General features: G+C 44.0%; 1 protein-coding gene across 1 annotated transcript in view; it reads left to right on the top strand.

The window, feature by feature from the left end:
• The window catches only part of LOC138293099 (complement factor H-like), a 639,206-nt gene that overhangs the window by 386,449 nt on the left and 225,845 nt on the right, over positions 1–26,912 (top strand). The window contains exon 19 of the mRNA XM_069232111.1: positions 2,949–3,134. Coding sequence (XP_069088212.1) covers positions 2,949–3,134 — 186 coding nt within the window. The remainder of the gene's footprint in view (positions 1–2,948; positions 3,135–26,912) is intronic.

The following is a 26,912-nucleotide window of genomic DNA, read 5'->3' as shown; positions in this document are numbered from 1 at the left end:
AAAGAGGACCATCAGAGCAAACAGATCTGATGTCCTGGAGCCCTGGCTGGGCTTGGTGAGTTAGATGATCCATCAATAGGACAAGATAACAGAGACTCAAAGTGACCAGATACCTTGGCTCGAAGGATGGTCATCTGGTCACACCGTGACTTATGAAAAAGTATTCCACTCACCTTAGGAGCGTAAAAGGACTCTGAGACCCGGGTTCTCTGTGCCCAAACTGGTATCAGCAAGAGGCTAAGGGATGGGGGGGCTCTCATGGAGTTCCGGCCTGGGTCCGGTCAGAGCTTTTTAACCCAGACAAGGAGGAGTGATCTTCCCAGTCCTGCGGTAGTCATCCCGTGCATTTTGTGACATGGCAGACCGGAGAAGGAAGCCCAATGCTGGGGGCTTCTAGTCTCTAGCCTGCCAGGGGCCCTGACCAGGGGCCTGGTCACAGCTTTCAAACAAGTAGGGAAGACCTCACGGGGGCTGTGGGTCCCTGTTCTGCCCACTCTGCAACACTGCAGGTCACAAAAGGGGGCCAGGGCAGGGGACTTCCACCCTGGGCCCATTGGGGTTCTGTGGCAGTGCCCAGTCACAGCTTCTGAGCTCAGACAGGCACGAAAGGCCTTATCATGTCTGTGAGTTCCCTGTCTGGGGCATTTTGAGACAAGGCGGGTCAGTGCACAGAGCCCAGGGCCCAGGGTCCCGGTATTACAACTCAGGGCTCTCTGGGGCTCCATTTGGGGCCCGGTAGAGGTTTAGCATCCCTAGCAAATAGAGTAGGTCAGGCACTTTGCAACTTGATGTACAGATACCAGGCCCCCGGGATCCTCACCTGGGACCCACCAGAGCACTACCAATTGTTGCAATCCCTGCACACCAAATGGCATGGGAGGCATTCAAGAGAATATATCTGGCCTCCTGGAGCCCTGACTGGGATTCAAGCCTCAAACAAACCCTCATTGGGACTTCCAAGCAACTTGAAATTCTGAATAATGAGTCACATGAAGGAAATGATGGGTTTTGTTTATTTATTTTGAGTACAAAATGTCACCAGTGAGGTTAGCATGACACAATTTGCAACATTCATGTATGCGTGGTATAGGACTCCTAGTTTGAATTACACCCAAGCTTACATTATGGGGGTCATTACGACCCTGGCATTCTTCAGTCATTGTAGTCCAACCGCTTTGTTTGCGGTCAGACTGCCACATTACTAACATGGCGTTTGCGCCACAGTCAGACCACCAGCACTTCCAGTTTTTCCCCACAGGAGGGACTGGCAGTGCTGGCGGTCCTAATCCACCAGGGCGACTCTCCAAGCTGATCTGCCCTGGGGATTACAACCCCGCGCCGCCAGCTTTTACATGGCATGGGCAGTGCAGGAGCCCCCATGGCCAGCCCCATCACGCTGTTCACTTTCTGCTTTGCAGACAGCAAACAGCGCGACGGGTGCTAGTGCACCCTGCGCACTGCGGCTTTGCTGCTGGCTCAATTATGAGCTGGCATCAATGTTGTAGGCTGTTTCTCGCTGGGCGAGCTGACCCAGTGGGAAACTCCTAATGGGGCCTGCGGGAAGGCGGCCACACCGGTGGCATTCTGACTGCAGGAGGTTTGCAGATGGCCTTTTCCATCTGCCAAACTCAGATGACAGAATTGCTCAAAAATTCAAGGGTCCTAAATAGAAACAGCATGTTACTGGGATGTTTTCACCATGCTGTAAAATCTCCCCAGAACTCTGCAATTGAAAGTAAAATCCCATAAAATGGGGAATTACAGAATTAGACAGATTTTTCTGGTTGTATAACCACATGGAATTTACCTCCTGCTTTTTTTGTAAAAACATTTGCATGATACAAGCAGGAGACTGGTTTGGACAGAAAATGTCTCTTGGCAGGTCCCACTTCTGTGCTATTTGTTTAATGGCAGATGCAAGCTTTCCTACAAAAATTAAAACATATTTGCAAAATGTGATATTTGAGGACATTTTACATAACTCGAAATTTGAATATGTCATGAATTTTGCCAGTTTAGTTAAAATTTCACCTAGTCAGTAGCTGTGCCCTAGGGAAATGCAGGATGATGGCTCAGACAAAATCCAGGTGCTAAATTACCATTATTTATTAACAAGCACGGGCAATGTGCCCAAGGTATAAAATGTTGAGCTGTTAGCTTTACCAATGCTTTCTGCTAAGCAACATGTGAACATGCACCAAGAAGGCTGCAAGTGCATGTGGGGTGACAGTGTATGAGTTTTATAAATCAGCATGTTCCACGATGGCTACCATGTATCAAGAAGCACAGCCAAATGTGCATCATGACAGACAATTTTAATTTACTTGTCCAACGTAGTGGATCGGCATGTCAGAGTGGCAAATAACAATTTATGAAAAGGAAGTAGAAAGTATGCATGAAACCCATAAAAAAGATACAAGCATCCCAGCAGCATTTGGTAGCTGTGGGGCCTTTGTAAAAATAATTGAATAAGTAGATGAGTTAGTAACGTGTGGCGCCTGATGAGGAGTAGAGGAGATTTAGAAAAATGTGGGCGAGAGAAAGGCAATACATGCACCATAGAAAATATGATTTACCGCAAATATGAAGTGGAAGGGTATCACTCATCCCGTCAGAACTCTGTGAGATTAAAGTTCTCCTGGGTGGCACAAACATAGGAAGGGGGAGAAAAAATATTGAATAAAAAGCAGACAATAATACCGTTAACAAAGCTATCTAATCATAAGGAAGGGGATGACTCGAAGCCCTGTATAAGTTATGTATTGGAAACAATAGGTCTGCCGATATAGAACTAGAGGTGGTTTTTGCTAATACCTAAAAAGTGGCTTCTCTCAATAGGAATTAAAATTCATATTTGAGTCTTGATTCTTAGCTATTCCAAAGAGCTGACATTGTAAAAATGTGTTATTATTTCCACTTTTTAAGTAATTTAATGCTTTGGTTTGCAGGATCGTGTACACCATCATCCAATGAAATGGATCCAAAGAACATTATACTTATAAATGAAAATACAGAAATTAAAGATGGAAACATGGCGGAGTTTGCATGTAAACCAGGTTTTTACAAGAAACCTAATCACAAAATGACAGTAAAGTGCATAAGGGGGAAGCTGGATTATCCAGAGTGTGACAACAGTAAGTATTCTTTCTTAAAATGTGAATGAAGTTGTCTAAACCTAATACAGATATTTATAAAACTGAAGCAAATCCTCTATTGAATACTTTGCCATTTAGAGATATATTTATCCCTCTAAGCAGTTTCCTGAGCTGTTTTTCTAAAATATTTTTAACACTACTAGTGCCTCAATTTGCCTATTGGTGTTTTTTTTAATCTTTTTTTTCATGTTTTCTGCTCTGCTTCCTTTTAACAATTTTATTTATTTTATAAACATACAGTGAACAAAAAAAAAGTGCATCAGGTAATGTTCACATGTATATTGTTTCATAAAGTGACTACAATAAGGTTAGCTTGACCTGGTTTGTGACACAGATTAGCTGATATCGTAATCAGTTAAACCAAATAAGAATAACCATTCCTCAACCATTCCCCCTCCCTCCCAGCCCAGCTTCTATGTAGGGTCCATGTAGTTCCCGTTATCCCTATGTGTTAGAGTTGTCTTTTCACAAGTTCAAAGAGTTATAGCGGGCTTCCAGGGAGTAGGGGTCAGGCCTAAGACCCTTTCACTTAACCTGCATGATTATTAGGCCATCCCACTCACTGGTATGTGTTGGTTTGTGTGCAAGCATAAACGAGTAGTGTCCTAGTCATCTCCGCCCAGGCCACCAGTGTTTCTTGGGCTCTGTCGTCTCTACTGGTCCTTCTGTTACCTCTTCTGCCCCTGCTCGTTCTGTCATATCTGAATCCCATTAACGTCTAGTTGGGGCCCTAGGACTACGCCATTGAATAGATATATGCATTGTTTGGCAACCACGAGGCTCAACATTGTATAGCGTCTGCTGAGTTTCTTAGCTGGGTTTTGTGGTATGAGTCCTAGCAAGCACTTGTTTATCTGCAGTGGTACATCCCATCCTGCTGCTGCTTTCAGCTGGGCAAGGCCTTCCCCCCAGTATCTCCTTATTGTGAGGCAGATCCAATACAAATGAAGAAAGTCAGTGTCATCTGCCCCACATTTTGGGCCAGTATTGGGAAAGTATTGTCTCAGGAGGGGTATTTGATGTGTAAAGGTCTGGGGGCTCAGGTATAGCATATGTATACATTTATATTGAATTAGTTTGAAGCGGACACTGACCGCTACTTCTTTAACCCCCATATGTACTTTGGTCCACTCCTTTGGGGTAAGTTCCTTTCCCATATATAAATGCCAGTGATTTTCTATTGGTATGTGTTGTACTGGTCTATCTGTACAAGGTGTTCGGTATATGTGTGTTATGAGCCTGCAGCCCCCTGCCATTCCGAGCAAGGTGCCCAGTGTTTGGGTCAGAGAGGGTGCCGCAGAGAATGTGGGCCATAGTTGTCTGGCTATTGCCGCAATTTTAGCAAATTGTTAAAAGCGTCCCGAACCTATGTTAAATGATTCCTGTGCTTGTTGGTAAATCTATCTTCGGGGTAGAGGTCAGAGAGCATTAGACAACCTCCCTTCTGCAATTTTGTTGCTGACATTACCCGCTTCATCTGTATGAAGGGAAGTAGTATCCAGGTGTCCATGTCTGGGGAGTAAGGTGCTCTCTTGATAACTCTCGGGACCAACGTTCTCACATCTTCCCCATTAGTTTAATCAAAAAGGGGAATGTATGGGAGATTCTTCCACCCTTCATCATAAGTTCCCTTGATTGGTAGGTCTCATGTGCTCCCTTGAATAGACGCCTCTCCCAATTTGGCTCCCCGTCTAGCCAATGTATTGAGCGTTGCACCTGGGTGGCTAGATAGTATAGTTCGAGGTCAGGGATCTCTAATCCACCTTTCTCCCATTCTCTCTGGAGTGTGGACATTCTGACCCAACATCATTTGCCTTGCCACAGGAGGAACTAGCAGCTGGTCTAGTTCCTTAAATACTGACCTTGGGATTTCATAATAAGGCCCCTGCATTATCTCTGGGCATCGTGGTAGTACCACTATTTTTGACAATACAATTTTTCCCATTAATAATCGCAGTGTGTTCCAAAATTGTATGGTAAATTCCAAGTATGCAATTATCGAACCCAGATTGAGATTATAGAATTGATGTTTATCGTGGGTAATGTGTAGTCCTAAATATTTGACCTTATCTGTTTTCCATGGGAGGCCCTTTAGTGTGTTTCCCTGTAGTTATTGTCTCAGTAGGATTCCAAGAGGGTACAAGGCAGATTTTTGCACATTAACTCTGAGACATGAGAATTCCCAGTATTCTTGCATCATGTTTAATAATAGTGGGACTGAAATGTCTGGGCATCTGAGATAGATCAGGGCATCATCTGTATATGGGGATACTATGGCCCTGGTTATGACTTGGGCGGGCGGAAAAGTTTGTCCGCTGAAGTTCCAACTGGTAGGTTGCCGGGAAACAGCCTAAAGCATTGTCGCCGGCTCTTAATAGAATCAGTGGCAATGCTGTAGTGCGTAGGGTGCACCAGCACCCGTTGCAATTTTCAGTGTCTGCAAAGCAGACAGTGAACATTGCAACGGGGCTGGCCAGGGGACCCCATGTGCATGGGCAGTGCAGGGGTGCCCCTGAGGCCCCCTGCACCCATCTCTGCCAGCCTTTTTATGGCAGTTTTACCGCCATGAAATCGCTGGCGGCGAAGAGGGGTTGTAATCCCCAGGGCAGCACTGATTGCAGCGCTTCCCTGGTGGATTAGGACCACCAGCACTGCCACACCATTGTGTAGTCGAAATCTGGCAGTGCTTTCGGTCTGACCGTGGCACTACCGCCATGGTCATAATATGGCACTCGGACCGTCACATTCGCGGCGGTCCGACCACCACCGCGACCCTGGCAGTCATTAGACCACCAGGGTCGTAATGAGGCCCTGTATGTTCCCTGGCTCCCACTTTTATGCCCCATCCTATAAGGACATGGCACAGTCAGCATGCCACTGGTTCTATTGCAAAGATGAATATTAATGGAGAAAAGGGTTATCCAGGTCGAGTCCCCCTTTGCAGAAGGATCTCCTCCGAGACATATTACCCCATTCGCACTCTTGCTTTTGGACAGGTATATAGAGAGAGCTAAGCCCTGCCTTCTCCAGTACCCTCCACACATAGTCCCAATGCAGGGAGTCGAAGGCTTGTTCTATGTCCAAAAAAGTCAGTGCATAGCTTCCCTCCTGCACTTGTGGATCGTGTATCACATGTGCTAATCACCTTAGGTTTCTCAAAGTGTTCCTCCTCCGGATAAAAGCTGACTGGCCCTCACATATCAATCGAGGCAAATATGGAAGATGTCGAGCTGCCAGTACATGGCTGAGAAGTATAAGATCAACATTTAACATTGATACAGGCAGTAGGACCCTGCCTCCATCTGTTCCTTTCCTGGCTTTGGTATTAGGGATATCAGTGCTTCGGTCATGGAACCCAGTAATTCCCCCCTCGTATACGCCTCTGCATAAACTTCTCTCAGTTTATCTAGTAGTATGGTTGGGAAATGTTTATACATTTCAGAGGGTAAGCTGTCTCCCTGGTCGCTTCGGCTGATTTTAAGGTCTTTAGTGCTTCTAGCTGGGTGAGAGGGGCCCCCAAGATTTTTCGTTCATCAGGAAATAGATTTGCCAATAGAAGTGGATCCAGGTAGGGCATTAGGTCTTGATCCTTACCCGTTAATTGTGGTGTTGTGTATACTGCACTTAGGTGGGCAGCTAATATCTCATTAATTAACTGTTGTGTGTATTTCATGGTGCCATAACTATTTTTAATGCAAGTATGGGTTGAAGTGCTTGCTCTGACCCGATCAGCCTAGCTAATAGCCTCCTTGTCTCCCTTGAACTACCAGCTTTGTCTAGTCTTCTTTCTGTTGTGTTTATCTAAGAGATCCCATGTTTCACAGAGCTTGTATTTTTGTCTATCCGATGTTGGAGCCAGGGATGCATCAGAAGCAAGTTGTTTTTCTAATTGCTCTAATTCAGGCTCCTGCTTGGTCAGATCTTGTTCCAAGGCACACTGCACCCTAGCCAAAGTGGTGATACATATCCCACGAATATTCGTAGGCCCTAATCCTTGTCGTGTTCCAGTTAGTCTCAAAATATTGTGTCAGAGATTTTGCTACAGAGTCGTGGAATACTGAGTCAGACATGGATTCAACCTGTAGGCTCCACAATGGGGCTTTTGGTGTCCGTCTACTAAAGGAGTAAGTCAGTAGAAGTCGGGAATGATCTGAGATTTATCTTGCCAAGTAATGGATACTTGACACTCAGTAGGCGGCCGACGTTTGAAGGAAAAAGCAGTGCAGATGACCATGAGTGTTATTGGCCGGAAAGTGACAGGAAGATGTACGAGTTTGGGGGTTATGCTGGCACCATACATCAAGGACTCACAAACTGTGAAGTGTCTGGTGTAATGCCATTGTGGCATGAGAGTTCAAGACCCATCCATGGGGGAGAGTTCTGCCAACCATCCCATCCATCATGCAACTGTACAATTTGATACAATCCCCCCTCCTTTGGGCAGCAGCCATGGGTGCAACTGCGCTCACATGAGGTCGGTGTGCCCCGCCCCTAGTCCCCAATCCCCCAGTTATAAATAGTCAATGAAGATGAAGATCAAGCATTGTAATGTAGATACTATCTAGGTCCTGCGGCCCTGTTCGTCGCAAACTCTCTGCCAAGAGTCCAGTGATTCTCATCGGTCGGAGAATCCCAGACTTCTCCTTCCCAGGTCTATATCAATGCCCAATATTGTGGTACACCCCTCAATGAGTAGTTACTGGTAATGTTGTGCAGTAAAAACGCTAGAGCATAGTGGCCCCTGTTTGTTTTTTCCCCCTGTCATTTGATCTTTGATTGTCTAGTAACCCAAGTCTTTTAAGCGGATCCTGGGCTGACCATTACTTTCAGTCTAGGGAAGTGTTCTCCTCTGTGTTATCTGGAAGTTGACTAAGATGAGCTTATGGGTTGTGTAGATCTGTTGGGACTGTCTCAGATTGTAGTGTTCCTTCTTTGGCCACCATGATGGATCCATTGAGGAGTCTCCTGACTTTGTGAGGGCGTCTTTCATTGGTTACCCATCTCTTGGTTGTTTTTGCATCAGAGATCTCTCAATTCGTGGAACATTTCCCCGTCATCCAGGCTGATCGAGTCCAGCCAGCCGGCTGCTTGCTGAGGAGTTTCAAAAAGTGAACTTTGCCTTCATGTTGTTTCTCCCAAACGTGCTGGAAAGATTAGGCTATATTTGAGATTGTGGTCTCTCATTCTCTGCTTGACTATTAGGAACTTTCACTGAAGCTCCTGGACCCTCTTGGTATAGTCCTGGAAAATCTGCATGGTGGTGCCCTCATAGTGGGGGGACCTTGTGGCCAAACATGTTGAAAGATGTGGTCTCTGTCTCTGTGGTTAAACAGTTGCACAATCATGGCACGTGGCGGGGCTCCTGGTTTCGGTTCGGGCCAAGTGACCTATGAACCCATTCCAGCAAGAAAAGTTTGGACAGTCTGATTAAAGGCACTGATTGAACCAATTGTTCAATGAAGAGTTCTGCGAAGGGTCCTGCAGCGCATTCCAGGGATCCCAGAAAGCAGAGATTATTACGCCTGGAATGACCCTCCGCATCCTCCAGACAATCCTCTAGCTGTCTTGCAGTAGGTTGAAGATTTTCCACTTTGCATTGTAGTTCTTGGATGGTTGTCTTGAGTATGACAAGGTCTCTTTCCATGGCAGTCACCCTGTCTACTACTTTTCGGAGATTGAGGCGCAGGTGGTTAATGTCTATGGCCATTGGGTCCATTTAGGTTTCAAGGGCTTCTTGTGTACCATGGATGGCTGCTAGAATTTCAGATGTGGTGTGTGGTGCTGTGTGGCCCTTCAGCGGGACGGCGTCCACCGACTGCACAGCACTTGTTTCCCTTCCCGACACTGTGTACTGTGTGATAGTATTGGCCTGTGAGCCTCTTGCAGCCCTCTCGTTCAACATAGCTGCTCCAACGATGAGATGTCGATTACTGTGATAGTTCTCTATGCCTGGTGCCGGAAAGAAGGATGTCTCTGGTCCCAGATGTCAGCGGTGGCCTGTTATAATATCTAGATGATCTCCGTGGGATCAGGTAGTCAGCGTGTGGTTTGTGGGGACCATATGGGAGCAAGGCAGCAAAGCTTTTGGGGTGGCTGCAGCAGATGGTGCCGTATTATGGTCAACGGGCCACCGATGAGGTGCGATTTTTTTTTTAAGCAAGGAGGAGCGCCACAACCTCAAGTGCACCTAGACAGTCTTTAAGACTTCCCCTGTTCGACCAGTAATACTCCCTGAGAGTCAATAGTTCTACAGCCCTAGGTGGGGGGGAAATAGTTGTTCCCCATTATCTTTACTACTGCACTGTGGATTATCTATGTATGAAGGAGGTCTGGTCTTGGCCGTCTCTCCCTTCTATGCGGTTGGTAACTGTTTTGTTTTGTTGGTTTGTTATATTATTCGGGCCCTCTTGGCAGGGGTCGGGCCCTTTTTCAGTTCATCCCCAGGGTCATGTGCTAGATCACAGGAGCCCCCACGCCGACTGGATCTCTCAGCCGCACACTCCTAGGGCTGCACTGGCCCGCGGGCTGGCCGTCTTTCAGGGTCAGGGGGCTGTTAGTTGGTGTCTCCTGTGTGCTCCTCACCAAGTTCACGCCTTGGCAGTGCCTCCCATCTGCCGGCCCGGGTCGCGGCACGCAAGATCACCATGGCCCCAAAAACTACATAATTACTAGTTGTGCATCAGTGATACGCACACCTACGTACAAGTGTGTGGCCATCTGTGGTATGCACATTACAGAAGCTTCTTGATTCGTGGTTGGTTATCACACTGCGATACTGACAGGAAGTGACTGCAAATTTTTGTGGCCATATTGGTGCAGCATTGTAGCAATATATGTAACCTAAATACAAGTTCATGTCCATCTTTGGTGTTGGAAAATGGGTTATTGGTAGGGCAGGTAGGTACCTACACCTAGCAACAAGCCACAAACCTCCACAAAAGTACAGTTAGGTCTCAGTAAATTAATCCCAGCTCTACCCTTGGTAGCTTGGCATCGAGCGTCAAGGCTTAACTTAGGAGACAAAGTGTAAAGCATTCAAATATCACACAACAGTAATTAAATAAAACACAGGAAACAGTTTAAAAATCCAAAACCAATTTATAAAAATAGCTTATATTTTTATCTTTAAAATGACACAAAAACGATTAAAATCGGTTCAGGGGAACCGGAGATATGAATTTTTAAAGTATTATTATTTTCTAGCGCATAGAAACAAAAAGCGCCAATCGGGTCATCTGGTTGCACCAGGACCGGGACAAAGTCAAACTTTCAGGCCGACCGCGATGGAGCCCTGCTCGGCTACAGGTCGCGGGAAGCCTCGGTTAAAAAGTTACCTTCTGACTTAGTCTTTATTTTGAAGTTTTTCTTCACCGGGACGAACCTGCCAGTTGGATCTGACCTCCTGGAGCCCTTGTCCGGATACGCGAAGTCGGTTTCCTCGGTGGTGATTTTTACCTTCGGACTTAGTCGTTTTTTCGAGATGAAAATCCTTCGACCGGGGTAAACCTGGATCTTGATCCGACGTCCGTGGAGCCCTTCTCGGATACGATGGCTGGAAGGTCCCGGTCAACTTTTTACGTTCGGACTTAGTCTCTTTTTTGGATGTTTTTCTTTACCGGGACGAACCACGAAGTCAGGCCGGGTCGCGGTTGAGGCAAGCCGGCTAGAATTTCCGCGTCGGGTCGGTCACTTTATGGAGCTTTTTTCCAAAATTTCTCCAATCTTTTCCAAACTTCTGGGGCTTCACCCAGATGTTCTTTTAAGGTTCTTTTGGGGTCCACAGCTCACCCCAAGGGTCCAGAAGTTCTGTGATGGTCCTTGGGAAGTGCGGACTTCAACTCCCAGAATGCACCTGGCGCAAACTCCTTTTTGGCCACTGGACAGTGGTCAGCTGGTCACTTTTTCAGGAGTTGGTGCAGGGGACTCTGGTTAGCAATTTTTCACCTGTAGCAAACAGGGAGTCCCTCCTTGAACCAGTGGAAGCCAGGCAAAGTCCTTCTTGTGGTGAAGCCCAAGTGTGCAGCTGGTGCAGTCTTTCTGAGTGCAGGGTCCAGGTGCAGGCCAGGGGTCCAGCAGGGCAGTCCTTCTTCTCCTTGTAGTTCTTTCTTCTTGAAATTTGGTGGGGATCTGAGGCGTGGGTGCAGGTCTGCCAGTTTTATCCTTGCTCCTGGGTGAAAAGCAGGGGGGCCCTGGTCCTCCAATCAGGGACAGGGTCGTCCCCCTGTGATGACCACTTCCTGGGAAGTGTGGCAAAAATCCATCCCAGAAGGCAACAGTCTCTAAAAATCCAAAATGGATGAATCTGATTTTTAGAGGAGAGATCTGGCTGAGCCCACCCACTGGTGTGGCTAAAAATCATAAACACACCCCTCTCCTGCCCTCTCCTAATCTAATCAAGGGGGCACCTAGCTGTCTGGGGTTGCAGGATGTGGGGGTGTTGCTGGGTGCTCCAGATGTCCTTCTCTGCCTTTGAAGACCAGTTTGGCAGCCCTCCCCCTTCCTGCTTCCCCATCTGCTGAGGGGAGATTCTCTCCCCCAAGCACATTCCTTTGTGTGAAGTCAGGCCACTTCACACCTCATTAAAGTAGCCTGGCAGAAGCTGCTGCAGGCTGGCCAATCAGAGCACAGCAGCAAAAACAATGCAGAGCTGAAATTGGCAACTTTTTAGGTAAAGTCTAAACTTTTTACCTGCACTAGTTATATTAAATCCAACAACTGGAAGTTGTGGGATTTATTATAACAATCAATTTGATACCAAATTCTTGGTATGTAACATTTAAGGAGACTTTAAAATTTAAAATAAAGTCTGCCCATTCTAGCCTATGAAGGCCATTTACTTCAATGAGGGAAAAACGAATTTGGCTGTTTTTACCTCACCAGGGCTTATAAATCTATTTTTATAAAGTCCCTGCTTATAGTTACATGGCACCCAGCCCTAGGGGCACATAGGGCACACCTTAGGGGTGACTTATATGTAAAAATAAGGTAGTTTAAGACTTTGGAAGTACCTTTAATTCCAAAGTCGAATTTGCATATAACTTTAATTTAAAAGCAGCCAGCAAGGCAGGCTTGCTTTTAAAATGACACTGGGCACCTCAGCAATGCACCTAGGTGTGCACCACCTATGCTGTGGTCCCTAAACCTACATGCCCTACCATATACTAGGGACTTATAGGTAGGTTTACTTAGCCAATTATAATTAGCCTAATTTGCATCTCCATTTTACACAGAGCACAGGCCCTGGGACTGGTTAGCAGTACCCAGGGCACCATCAGAGTCAGGAAAACACCAGCATAAAGTGGAAAATGGGGGCAAAAAGTTATGGGGCCTCTGCAATCAGCCCCAGTTTCTCACACAACCCCCCCCCAGCCCACACGCCCAGGAGACTCAGCCCAACCCTGGGAGAGTCTTCCTGGCTTGTTAGGCGAGGAAGACAGTGAAGAAAACTGGCTGTCCCTTTGCAGGGCCTACTCTGCCTTACATCCTCCTGTCAGGGTCACTCCCTCTGGGTAGTGAAGCCATCCCAACAGTAAAAGGACCCAACTCAAACTGAAACTTCCCTCTAGGGGGGTCTTCCTCCTCTCTCTCTGCTAACTTGGGTAGTGAGGTGCCCACCTCCCCTACTCCAAACTTTGCTAGGGCAACACCTAGCTTACCCAAAGAGGTCACCCAACACTTGAGCAACCCCACCATGACCAACAGGGTCAGGGGGCCTACTTTGCTATTAGCCCTGGGGTCTGCCTCCCAGGCCAAGTACAGTGCTGCCTGGAAGGCTAGCACCCAGCAGAGGCTACTGACAGCTGTCAGTACCCAGAACCACACCCTAAGCTCTCCACTGACAGGTGGCTGAGCTGCTTTAGGGGCATCTTTGGGGTCCTGGCACCCCTCTTGCTGTCTAGAGTGGGGGGCTACCACCTCCTGTGGCAGACACCCTCCTTCCACTCTCCCTTCTGTCAGTGCAGGGGCAACACCTTGCATCTGGACAGCTGCCTGACTACTCAGGACTTCTTTGGGGTCAGGTGAGGCCTCACCAGTGCCAACTCTGGGCTCCCCCCCTACTGGGGCAGAAGGCCTTTGGCTCCCTGGAACTCTCTTTAAGAGTGGCCTACCCTTCCTTTTCTTCTTTCCTTTTCTTGGGGACCCCTGTCTCCTAACTGTAGGGACTGACTCCCCAGGACTTTGGGTTGGGGGGGCGCCCTGGGCGACCACCCCATCTGTGACCAGACTCACCTCTGGGAGGTCATTGCCCAGGATACAATCTAGGGGAAGGTCAGCACTGACTACCACCCTAATCCAGTCAAGGATACCCTCCCTCTCTAAGGGCACTATGGCTATAGGTTTGGAGGTGACCTCCCCTGTGGCTATCCTGACTTTCTTTGTCTTTCCTGGGACATACATGTCTGGGGTCACTAACCGGTCACTCACTACAGTGTGACTGGCACAGGTGTCTCTCAGGCCAGTGGTAGGGATCCCATTCACTTGAATGTGGTGGAAGTGCCTACTCCCACCCTCAGGGATCACCAGCTTACCATCTGGTCCTGTCTCCCAGCACAATGCTAGGAGGACTTCATCATCTGAGGAATCCTCCTCTATGGCTACACTGGACAGCCCAGTGCTAACCACTTTCTTTGGACAGGCTGCATCTCCTCTGAAGTGACCTGTCTGCTGACAGTCAAAGCAAGCCCTACTGTCCAAGAGCTTTTTTAACCCTGGGTCTCCCTGTCTCTGCATGTCAGAGTGGGAGTGGGATTTACTCTCCTCCTTCGTAGGGTTCTGGGGTACAGAGGGAGTCTCTGTGGTGGGCTTACCACCTCCCTCCTTAGGTTTTTGGGGACCTGTCCCCCCCTTCTTGGAGTCTCCCCCCTGGGACTTGACAACCACCCTGGTTCTCAACCACTCATCAGCTGCCTCCCCTAGCTCTCTAGGGTTGGTCAGCTTAGAGTCCACTAGATGCTGGCGTAACCTTTCTTGGATACAATTGGTCAAGATGTGCTCTCTCATGATCAGATTGTATAACCCCTCATAAGTATTTACTTTGTTGCCAATAATCCAGCCCTCTAGTGCCTTTAGTGAGGTGTCCACAAAGTCAACCCAAGACTGGGTACTGACCTTCTGGGTGTCCCTGAACTTCATTCTATATTGCTCTGGGGTCAGACCAAACTTCTTGACTAAGCACCTCTTCATACTAGGGTATGAATCTGCCTCCTCCCCCCTTAAGGTCAGAAGCCTATCCCTCCCTGAGTTGGGGACCAACTCCCACAAAAGGGAACCCCAGTATTGAGGCCTAACCCTTCTCATTTGGAGTGCCCTCTCAAAGGCCCCTAGCCACTTATCTATGTCATCCCCCTCTACATAAGCAGGAACCACCCCCTTGGGTAATCTGGGGCAAACTCCCCCACCCATGGACACCTCAGCTTCTTTATCGCTGCTTCCATCTTTTTTTTCTTTGCTTGCCCACTTCTTTTTTTCTAGGGCAAGCTTATCTGCCTCCAAAGCTATGTAGGCTAGCTGGGCTTCCAGCTCTCTCTCCCTGATGGATGGGTTCTCTCCTCCTGAAAGGACCCTCTTCCTACCACTAGCTTTGGGTCTGCCCCTAGTGACTGTGTCCAGTGAGGACCGTTCCTCCTCTTCCTCACTTGGGGTCTGATGCCTTCCCTCCCCTGAGTGGTTAGAGTTAGCATCTTGCTCTTTTTCTTCCTCCTCTGGAGCTTCCTCTGTCTCTACCTCTTGTGCCTCAGCCCATGCTGTCAGGGATGTGATCAGGATTTGCTTCCTGAGATCAGTGGTTGCAGGCAACCCTCTTTCAATACACAACCCCCTAAGCTGGACTACTGTCAGTGTGGGTAGGCTAGCCAGATCAAGCTCCATGGTTCCCTAGTTTTGTGTCAACAAAAACTTTTTGCAAAAATTGGAAACAAGAATTTAGAAAAATTACAAAAATTCAATAATTGAAATTAATCCAAATTAATTTAAAAAAAAAATTTAAAATTTAAAATTAAAAACAATTTTTGCACTAGGACAATTTAAAGGATTTTTAATTTGTTTTATCTAAAACTGTAACGTGATATTGAACACAAGTACAGGATCCCGTTGCTGCTTCCAATTATGTTGGAAAATGGGTTATTGGTAGGGCAGGTAGGTACCTACACCTAGCAACAAGCCACAAACCTCCACAAAAGTACAGTTAGGTCTCAGTAAATTAATCCCAGCTCTACCCTTGGTAGCTTGGCATCGAGCGTCAAGGCTTAACTTAGGAGACAAAGTGTAAAGCATTCAAATATCACACAACAGTAATTAAATAAAACACAGGAAACAGTTTAAAAATCCAAAACCAATTTATAAAAATAGCTTATATTTTTATCTTTAAAATGACACAAAAACGATTAAAATCGGTTCAGGGGAACCGGAGATATGAATTTTTAAAGTATTATTATTTTCTAGCGCATAGAAACAAAAAGCGCCAATCGGGTCATCTGGTTGCACCAGGACCGGGACAAAGTCAAACTTTCAGGCCGACCGCGATGGAGCCCTGCTCGGCTACAGGTCGCGGGAAGCCTCGGTTAAAAAGTTACCTTCTGACTTAGTCTTTATTTTGAAGTTTTTCTTCACCGGGACGAACCTGCCAGTTGGATCTGACCTCCTGGAGCCCTTGTCCGGATACGCGAAGTCGGTTTCCTCGGTGGTGATTTTTACCTTCGGACTTAGTCGTTTTTTCGAGATGAAAATCCTTCGACCGGGGTAAACCTGGATCTTGATCCGACGTCCGTGGAGCCCTTCTCGGATACGATGGCTGGAAGGTCCCGGTCAACTTTTTACGTTCGGACTTAGTCTCTTTTTTGGATGTTTTTCTTTACCGGGACGAACCACGAAGTCAGGCCGGGTCGCGGTTGAGGCAAGCCGGCTAGAATTTCCGCGTCGGGTCGGTCACTTTATGGAGCTTTTTTCCAAAATTTCTCCAATCTTTTCCAAACTTCTGGGGCTTCACCCAGATGTTCTTTTAAGGTTCTTTTGGGGTCCACAGCTCACCCCAAGGGTCCAGAAGTTCTGTGATGGTCCTTGGGAAGTGCGGACTTCAACTCCCAGAATGCACCTGGCGCAAACTCCTTTTTGGCCACTGGACAGTGGTCAGCTGGTCACTTTTTCAGGAGTTGGTGCAGGGGACTCTGGTTAGCAATTTTTCACCTGTAGCAAACAGGGAGTCCCTCCTTGAACCAGTGGAAGCCAGGCAAAGTCCTTCTTGTGGTGAAGCCCAAGTGTGCAGCTGGTGCAGTCTTTCTGAGTGCAGGGTCCAGGTGCAGGCCAGGGGTCCAGCAGGGCAGTCCTTCTTCTCCTTGTAGTTCTTTCTTCTTGAAATTTGGTGGGGATCTGAGGCGTGGGTGCAGGTCTGCCAGTTTTATCCTTGCTCCTGGGTGAAAAGCAGGGGGGCCCTGGTCCTCCAATCAGGGACAGGGTCGTCCCCCTGTGATGACCACTTCCTGGGAAGTGTGGCAAAAATCCATCCCAGAAGGCAACAGTCTCTAAAAATCCAAAATGGATGAATCTGATTTTTAGAGGAGAGATCTGGCTGAGCCCACCCACTGGTGTGGCTAAAAATCATAAACACACCCCTCTCCTGCCCTCTCCTAATCTAATCAAGGGGGCACCTAGCTGTCTGGGGTTGCAGGATGTGGGGGTGTTGCTGGGTGCTCCAGATGTCCTTCTCTGCCTTTGAAGACCAGTTTGGCAGCCCTCCCCCTTCCTGCTTCCCCATCTGCTGAGGGGAGATTCTCTCCCCCAAGCACATTCCTTTGTGTGAAGTCAGGCCACTTCACACCTCATTAAAGTAGCCTGGCAGAAGCTGCTGCAGGCTGGCCAATCAGAGCACAGCAGCAAAAACAATGCAGAGCTGAAATTGGCAACTTTTTAGGTAAAGTCTAAACTTTTTACCTGCACTAGTTATATTAAATCCAACAACTGGAAGTTGTGGGATTTATTATAACAATCAATTTGATACCAAATTCTTGGTATGTAACATTTAAGGAGACTTTAAAATTTAAAATAAAGTCTGCCCATTCTAGCCTATGAAGGCCATTTACTTCAATGAGGGAAAAACGAATTTGGCTGTTTTTACCTCACCAGGGCTTATAAATCTATTTTTATAAAGTCCCTGCTTATAGTTACATGGCACCCAGCCCTAGGGGCACATAGGGCACACCTTAGGGGTGACTTATATGTAAAAATAAGGTAGTTTAAGACTTTGGAAGTACCTTTAATTCCAAAGTCGAATTTGCATATAACTTTAATTTAAAAGCAGCCAGCAAGGCAGGCTTGCTTTTAAAATGACACTGGGCACCTCAGCAATGCACCTAGGTGTGCACCACCTATGCTGTGGTCCCTAAACCTACATGCCCTACCATATACTAGGGACTTATAGGTAGGTTTACTTAGCCAATTATAATTAGCCTAATTTGCATCTCCATTTTACACAGAGCACAGGCCCTGGGACTGGTTAGCAGTACCCAGGGCACCATCAGAGTCAGGAAAACACCAGCATAAAGTGGAAAATGGGGGCAAAAAGTTATGGGGCCTCTGCAATCAGCCCCAGTTTCTCACATTTGGTATGCACATTGGTTACCTGTACATCAGTGATAAGCACCCTATTTACTTCATTTTCTCCAGAATATAATTACACATCTTTCACAGCAAGTCAATTTTATATGTTAAAAAAATGCATTTTTATTCAAAGGCATCAACCAGTATGACGATGCAGGCTGTTACACCACGCAGTCCATTTCTCCAGGAACCTGGAGAACTACTGTTGAGATAGAGACTTTGATACACATCCTTTAATGCATGTTTATGTGCCATAGATAGTACAAACCATATGGGAAATGTCACTTGCTTTACTATTACCTAGTAGTAGAAGGACAAAATGTATTTGATCATTTGCCAGATTACAAGTATTAAGGGGATGAGGATCTCGATAAATTTCAATTGACTAGATAACCACTTTAAGGGACAGGTGAACTTAGTAGTATACAGGCACACATATTTTACTGGTATTCAGATGTATCCATTGACTCGTATGTTAGTGCTTTAAAAATGCTAGCATCATTTTTTGATTTCGAAGTCTTTATTTCTCAGTTTACTCGTGATCAAATTGTATGTAGGTGTCATTCTAAGAAAATACAACAAAGATTATTGTTATGTGAAAATCCCTCATTGGATGAAACAATTGATATAGCGAAAAGTATAGAGTGTTCAGAGAAAGATGCTAAACAGCTAGAACCACATATTGCTATAGCTGGTACCAATGTGCAAAGCAAAAATCAGTCTATATCTTAAGTAACGTATAATAAATCTTCTAATCTAGATAGTCATTGCAAACCTAGAAATGCTACTAGATGTGGTTCAAATGATCATATATCTCATTTTCACAATTGTCCAGCGCTCTCACCTGAGTGTTGGTAATATAAGAAAATCAGTCACTTTGGGAAGGTTGGTAGAGGTAGAAAACTTTTGCCTGTCAGATGTGTGCAAGATAATGCGTCCTATGAGAAGGATGATTTGGATAAAAAAGTAGGAGAACTAGTGCTCTCTTTAGAGTGTGTTGGGATACATAGTATGTCAGATCAAAGGAATTATGGGGAGCCTCTGGTTACAATACAAATAGATGGTATTGGCATATCTTGATTGATAGATTCAGGATCTAAAATGATCATCATCTCGAAAGATAGGTATAAGAATTTTTGGTCCAGTAAAGTGTTATTACCACCTGACATCTTTGCTATTGCTTTTGAAGGAAGCAAAATTAAGCTTATGGGATATTTCCTGGCCAATTTTTCGTTTGAAGACAGGAGTATTAGAGGAAAAGTGTATGTTGCCTACACAGGAATGAATGTTTTAGGATGGTGGCATCAAGTGGATTTTGAATGGTTATTAGACCTGGACCAAAACGTTCTGTTTCATTGGTAGGATGTGTAACAGGTCAGTCATGGAAACATTATTTTCCATCTGTTTTAAATAAGACAGTGGGCATGGTTAAAGATTTCGAACACACCATTAAAGTAAAATATAGAGTATTACCGGTAAAACACAAACTTCATAATGTACCACATAGTGTTTGGCAACAATTAACCAAAATTCTTAGAAGATATGCAAAATGATGGAATCATTGAACCAGTTGACATCACATTATGGCTTTCGCTGATTATTCTAGCCAAGAAAAGACAGGAGAGTTGTGATTATATGTTGATCTTAGAGCAGTCAACAAAACTATTTGAATTGAAAATTATCCTTTACCAAGAATTTAAGATCTTATCACAGCTGTAGGTCCGTCCAAATGGTTTATGAAACTAGCCGAGTGGCTTGTCATCACATAGTTTTAGATGAAAAGTTACAACATGTCACAGCATTTATTACACCTGATGGTAGATTTTAGTTTAGCTGTATGCCATTTAGACTGGCCTCTGCTGCTTCTGTGTTTCGGAAAATTATGTCAAGAATATATGTAGGTCTAATTGTTGTAGCTGTATTTCAAGATGATCTATTAATTCATTCTAATACAGATGAAACTCATGTCAAAGCACTTGAAAATGTTTTAACCATTTTGCAAACCAATGGGGTTACCTTGAGAGATGACAAATGCACATTCTGTGTGAATGAAATCAAATATTTAGGTCATGTTTTTCCAGTGAAGGAGTCAAACCTAAACCAAGTATTGTTAATGGGATAATTAAAGCTCCTCACCCTACAGATAAATATCAGTTATGCTTCTTCATAGGGTTGTATGAATTTTACTCACAGTTCATCAGATATTTTGCAGGATTAACAGAATGTTTTAGAGTATTGCTGAACAAAATGTTCTGAATGCGTATGGACCTCCACTTGTCAGAACAACTTTGAACTATTCAAGAAATGTATAGTGGAAGCACCGGCTCTGCAAGCTTATGTAGAATGACATGAAACTTTTATTACGGTGCATGCAAGTTCTTATGTATGGGAGCAGTGTTATCACAGATTGAGGGAGGGCAAGAAGTAACCATTGGGTTTGCTTTGAGAAGAATGAAAGAAGTTGAGAGGAGATATTCAGTAACATAAAAAGTAATGCTGGTCTTTGTTTGGGGCATAGAAAAAATGCAAGCCACATTTATGGGGGAGAAAATTCTGTTTAAGAACAGACCACCAACCTCTAGTAGACATTACTTCAGGCAGTAAATTAAAGAAATCCTCTTTGAGACTAGCTAGATTGGCCACAAAACTGTTAGAATTTCCCTTTACAGTAATCTATATTGCTGGAGGAAAGAATGCAAGAGCAGATTTTTCATCAGGGATGTCAATCAAAGATGAGTTGAGTGAGGAAACGATACAAGATGAGGTTGAGGAATGCATAAAAGCTATGGTGGAATATTGTATAATTTGTCAAGATATGGATATCTGGTATAGTGCTTTGAAAGACCATAGGATTTTGAATCAAGTCATGAAGTTTGTAACTATTGGATGGCTGGTTCGCATAGTGACTCATGTTTGATACCATTTTCTTTGTTTGGAGCCTTGAAGAATTCCCTGAGTAGGGATGAAACACGTGTTGGCTGAACTCTTCATTTGACCAAGATGATCAATGCATTAAAGATTTTATGTATCAAACAAATTATACTGATTGTGCATTTGGAAGTCAAGTAAAGGATGTTCTTCTGACTTAATGTTGGAACTATCTGCTTCAAATACATTAGATATTGATATTGATTGTGTTGCTAAATGTGCCTGGACCATTATGTATGAAATATGCTTGATTACAGTTAGGAGTACTCTGCTACATTCTATGTCTGTTGGTCTTGTGTTAAAAACTTACACATCTGGGCAACAGGTATGTTGTATTGTGTTGAGCACCATTTCTACAGTAATATTGGTATGAAGCGACATGTGCAGCAAATAGACCATTGTTGCCATGTTTGAAGTCTAATAATTGTTGTGGGCATACAGATCCACCCAACACTCTGTGATAGGCATGGTTCCTTTTGAGCTTATGAGGGGAAGAACAGTGCCATCTTTGTTATGTCCTTTCTGGAAAGTTAAACCGTTGGATCAAAGCTGCAATGGTAAAAGATATTCACAAGTTGCTTAAAATGCAAGTGCCAAACAAAACAGGTTGAGATGTGAAATGAAAATAAAAAAAATAATAATATTAGAGGTGAGACCAGATGCAAAATTATGGTTGGAGTCATGGTTCGCATTAGAGATCCCATATTGCTGCAAAAAGGAGCTTCAAAGTTCAGTGATGCCACTCAGGTAACTGAAATTTAGAGGTCAGTCTGTAAAATTATCTAATGGTCAATGATGGAACATCTCTTGGGTAGCAAATAGCTATAAACCTATTGTTACAAAGGACATGGTAAAGAATGGTAGTCAGGAATCTACATTTATGGATGATATAAGTAAAGACAAAAGTGTTGAAAGTAACAAAAATGGTGATGGTCCAAAGGTATCAAGAATTAACTTTATGCAAAAGTATCAGAAAAAAATCCCAGAAAGATTTAGAGATTAATGAAATTTTAACTCTGATGTAATTTTCATTGTTGCATTCATATCAATACTTGGTATGAGTGCACATCTATCTTTGTATTCAATGTATATAGTTATTGTTATTCCTTTTAGTTATTATGAGGGGGGAGATATGTTGTATCCTAGGTTCTTGGAATTCGTAATCCTTAGTGATGTAATAGGTAGCTGAACTGACTAATTGGACAGCGTTTTTTGTGAAATGTATTAGTTTATCTTTTTATTAGTTTAGCGGTTGGAGATTGTCTCTGGGCCCTTTCAAATGTATGTTCATATCTGGCAACTTCAATAAATATTTTAAGGAAATATTTCCTTCTCCGGATCCAGTCATTACATGAGCTAGCAGAACTTGAGGGAGGCCACTCACCATTTATTAAAGAAATCATAAAGCTTTTCAATTATAATTCTGTCTGTGTACGTTTAAATGTAACATTTGAGATTATTAAAAAATTGTAAGCTGCAACTCAATTGCTTGCTCTGGTAATTGTGTATTTTTGGACAACCAGAAAACACCATATATCCCTACAACCAAATGAGTCTGGCAGATGTCACGTTTACCACCTTTGTAAATCAGAAAATAGTACAGATGAACCCACTGTCAGCTATTTTTATTTGTTCCTATTTTATTACATTAGTTATGCCTAAAACATATTTTTTTCTGCATTTTGCTTGTTTTCTCGGTTACCTTTATTAAAAATCCAAAACCTGTGGATACCTTTAGAATGCCCAACATCTGGGAAAACAGGGTGTAAATCTGGTTTGGATACTTCTTCTGGAAGACATTTTTGACGGCTTAAGCAAGAAGTCCCATACATCAAAAAAGGGCTCAGCACCACGGTGGGGGCTGGACCCCAAGCATTCAAGCAGACAAGGGGTTACATTATCTAACCATCCCTTTTTTTGTTTACTTCAGTAGCCCACAGGTGGAAGCAGTTGCCCCATGGTGCTGATCCTTTCCCATCCCAGCAGAACTGATGGCCTACATGGCCTATGTTTGTCTAACAGCAGCATTCAACATTATGTAATTGTTAAACTTGACTTATACCTTCTAAATACCTGCAGTACACCCTTTAAACCAGAGGTCTTCAAATTGTGTGGTGTGCCTACCTGGGAGACTGTGGCTGCATTCCCGGGGGTGGGGAGGAGTGGGAGGTGCAAATATGTCTTCAACTACTTGTAAATGAAGATGGCCTAGCAGCACAATTTTGTTTATTTGGGAATTTCCAGACTTGCTTAATTTACATTAAAAAGTATGTGAACTGCAATCCTGAGTGCCATTGGGCAGGGCAGTGAGTGGGGGTGAAAGGATCAAAGAAGTGGCCAAAAAGAACAACATATTGTGTAGCTATTTTGTTATGTTTTTACTTTTAAGTAATCACATACTAAATAGCAGGAGCATGTTAAATGAAAAATAAATGCAAGTTAAACTAATGGATTGGAAATGTACTATTTTAGATTGTAAAACCTCATTTGGCTAATGCGATCATTGCAGAGTCCCTGGGTGCGGCAAGACAGTCACATAAAGTATTCCTAGTTGCACAGTGGGAAATAGTGACTGTGTATTTATAATGCTACTAGATCCCAGACAGTAACAGGAGGCCCCGTGAATGTCAGTCATTATTCATATCTATATATATTTTATTCATAAATAATCAGTCCATTAAAAGGACACACTGCAGAACTCAACTGATAGTATTCTAACATTACCTCTCAAGAAGAATAAATATTTGCCATTGTGGAGCTCCAAGTGATTCCAACAGTTAGAGTCTATACTGGTTACCAGGCACTCTTTATATTTGGTGATAATAACCAGCTGCACATGTTTATCTTTCAGGTAGCAGAGATGAGGAGCATGTTCCTCTTTTTTACACAGAAGGCCAGAAAGCCTGCTTTCTGTCTAAGGCCTAGGAGTGATGCCCCAGTGTAGTGCGCAAAGCAGAAAGCCTGCTTTGCAGAGCTGTAGGTATGAATGGTGCTGCTAGTGCAGTTTCACCTGGTCCTACTGATATGAGGAGCCAGCTGAATTCTATGTCTGTTTTACTATTCTTCCTAATTTGCATTAGGACCCAGTGAATCCTTGGTCTGCTACTGTTGCTTTGGGCCTCTGAGTAATGGTCCAGGGGTGGGGAAAATTGAAGCAGAGGATACACCTTAATTTGGGCATCAGAGAGATGACATTGAAGGGGGTAGTGCAAGATTGGAGCCCATGTTTTAAAAAAAGGGCAGATGAGACATCCCACTTCGTGAGGTAGTAGCTATCATCAGTGAAGCATGTGCAGCAGGACTGGGGTCCAGAGGTCAAAGGGGCCCACTGTGTCACAATTATGCATTTCATCAAAAAACGTATGGGGCTCATTTTCCTTGCTAGCATTAGGGCTAAGGGTAGTTTTGCTGCATAAAGTGGAGCAACACGTGGGAGCTTATTTTTCTCCAAAGGGAGGAGATGTGGCCTGATGCTGAGAGCTGCTGACTTTGGAACTGAAGGTTCAAGTCCCAGTATTGGCTCAAGATCCTGTGATGCTGGGCAAATCACTCAATCTCCCTGAGCCTTAAAACATCTGACCTTGAGTAATGTAATGATGTTCTTACAAAGTGCTACAATGCCGTGGGGTGAGTTTGCACTATATACCATTAAAAAAGAAAAAAGGCACAACAAGCCTATTTCAAGATTGGTGTCATTACTGCAGCAGTTGCAGTTGCATTAGGGCCAAGGGGTGCAACAGGCTTACAGCACCTCAGATATGTTTTTTTGGGAAATGTATGTTTTTGTTTCACAATTTTGATCTTTATTGTGGATTGACGCTGCAGAACATGTCTCCCTGAAATGATCTCATAAGCCCCACTCCCTGTCCTCAGCCCTGACCCTCTCCCAGTCCTTGCCGTAAGGGTTTGGAGGGGGGGGGGGCTGACCTTTAAAACATTTTATTTGAGGGGCTTAGTGCTCTGTTTAAATATTTAACCATAAATGAACACAACATAACCATCAATTAAGTCCATATCTAAGTAACCTTATAGTCATTTTTCATCCATCTTATATACACATCTTTCACTGATGTGGATGTTTAGGGCTATTCCACAACTACACTTCATTCTGCAACAGCGAGACAAATTGACAGCACCGAAAGCCGCTGTTTTACAAACCAATTAAATTAATACATCAATAAATAAACACAATAATTTAATGCTTTTAAAATAAGGAGATTTTGTACATGGCGATTGAGCAAGAATATTAATGCAGGAATACACCAAGAACAGCAAGTATGGATTTCCTTACTCAATTAAGACTAACCAGCAATTTTGATTAATTTATTTTGACAGTCTTTATGGCAACCTAGAAAATATGCCCTACTTACACATTTTCACCATTCTTGTGATGAAGGTTTTATTTAACAGGCCACAAACATAAATCTGATTTTGGTTCCCATATAAGGAGATTTTTTGAAAGACGATCTCAGTGTGTACAGAAACCCTATAACATATTTCAGAAAAAACCAAGGTTTCTGTCAGAAATCACCCTTCTTTGCTTTTGAGGGAAATTTACCAATTCCATAGAATTAAAACTGTTTTTCTGCCATCTTTTTTTTTTACATAATTCTTCCACTCTAGTTCAGAGATCCCTTCATTTGTTAAATGTGTGATGATACCTTGATACTACCTTGCCACAATGGAAGAAATTATGAAAATAAAACAGCATGTTGGCAATTGCACATGGTTACATTTTACTAGGCAGTGTGTAACCAGATAGTTAGTGCAACACTTTTCCACATACTGTCATCAAGTGAAGGTCCCCTAATAGGTTGGAATAACCTGTTTCTGTCCGGTGTAAAACCACTATTGCTGCACTTCTCAGAAATGTTCAGTGCTGAGATGTTCATGCATTGACTGTATGGAGGTCTGCCCATGCTTTTACCAGACACCACTCTCATGACTCTAACAGCCGAGGAGAGTCAAGTTGGTAAACCTTTCTTTTAAATCTGTCATCATCTAGCTCTTTTGCTATTGTTTTTCTACTTCATTGGTTCTGTTCTTCACTCCCAAACTTCTTTTCTTGCGGTTTGCGTTTGTTATTCTACTCAGTGTTTATGACTGTTAAAGAAAATCCTATGTTATCAAAGGGAAAACTAGTAACTTGTAGTTCATTTCTCTGTTATTAGTATCTTACATTCATTAACAGCCTGCCCATCTCCCCAGAAGGAATAAATACGTGATTTGGGAGAGGGCAATTAATAATCTTACATTGGCCTAATGGTATTAATGAACAGATTTTAACTACGAGTGTACTGCATTGTGGAACTTTGGAAAGGCATGTCTGTCTTTAATTCTCAGTGTTCTGTTTATTTAGGTTAAGCTCTCTGTCCATTGTTCCCTATTATTTCGTTTTTCCTTCAGTTAAAATGTATCTGTTTCTAATGAGTGGGTCAATCTACTGTGGGAGGCATATTCTGGATAGCCTCAATTTACACATGATGGATTCAAGGGGCCTCTTAAGGTTTGGCAGAGTTGGAGCTCTACAGTAAAGCAGCAGGTCTCCAACTCTGCCAAACCTGCAATTGTCCTGCACTATATAGAGATGCATGTCAAGGGCATAGTATTTTCAACCCCCAGCTTAGGAAGTGTGATTCTGAGAAGGGGAAAAACTGAGATGGCTCCTGGCATACATTTTAAAGAATGTGCTCCCTCTGCAATGACTGACTCACTTTCGGCAGAAATTAACCTCCAATGTGACAATTAACTTTTAATAGGACTCACTAGAGCCTACATAACCCTTCAGTATTTTACGATTGAAGGTCTGGGTGAAATAATGAGTTTGAAGTAATATTCCAGTTACGTGCCTGCACTTATTTTCACTTCAGTAAGCTCTGGTGAAAGAGTGGCTGGAGTCACAATTATGTCCTTATTACTGCTTTATTCCAAATCAGATAGACGCAAACACAGGAGTTCCAGCCTCTACTTGAATTACAATTGTTGTATTTAGAATGCACTGCTGGTTTTCTTTTCCCACGTACACTTCAGCAGGTATAACCTGGAATCGATTAATAACATGGGAAAATATGCATAGAAGCACTGATTCCTACAGTTATGTGCTCCTACACATTTCTCAGCAGAGAGCACCTTCACCAGCATCATATGCAAACTCTGCAAGACACCTAGGGCCTGTTGTACAAAAGGTCAAGCCACAAAGTAGTCACTGTGCAAAAAAGTGAGTGCTTTGCAACCCGA

Source organism: Pleurodeles waltl, chromosome 4_2 (assembly GCF_031143425.1).
Source record: "Pleurodeles waltl isolate 20211129_DDA chromosome 4_2, aPleWal1.hap1.20221129, whole genome shotgun sequence".
Taxonomy (NCBI): domain Eukaryota; kingdom Metazoa; phylum Chordata; class Amphibia; order Caudata; family Salamandridae; genus Pleurodeles; species Pleurodeles waltl.
The sequence above is the reverse complement of the archived record's forward strand: the minus strand, read 5'-3'. Positions and strand labels throughout refer to the sequence as shown.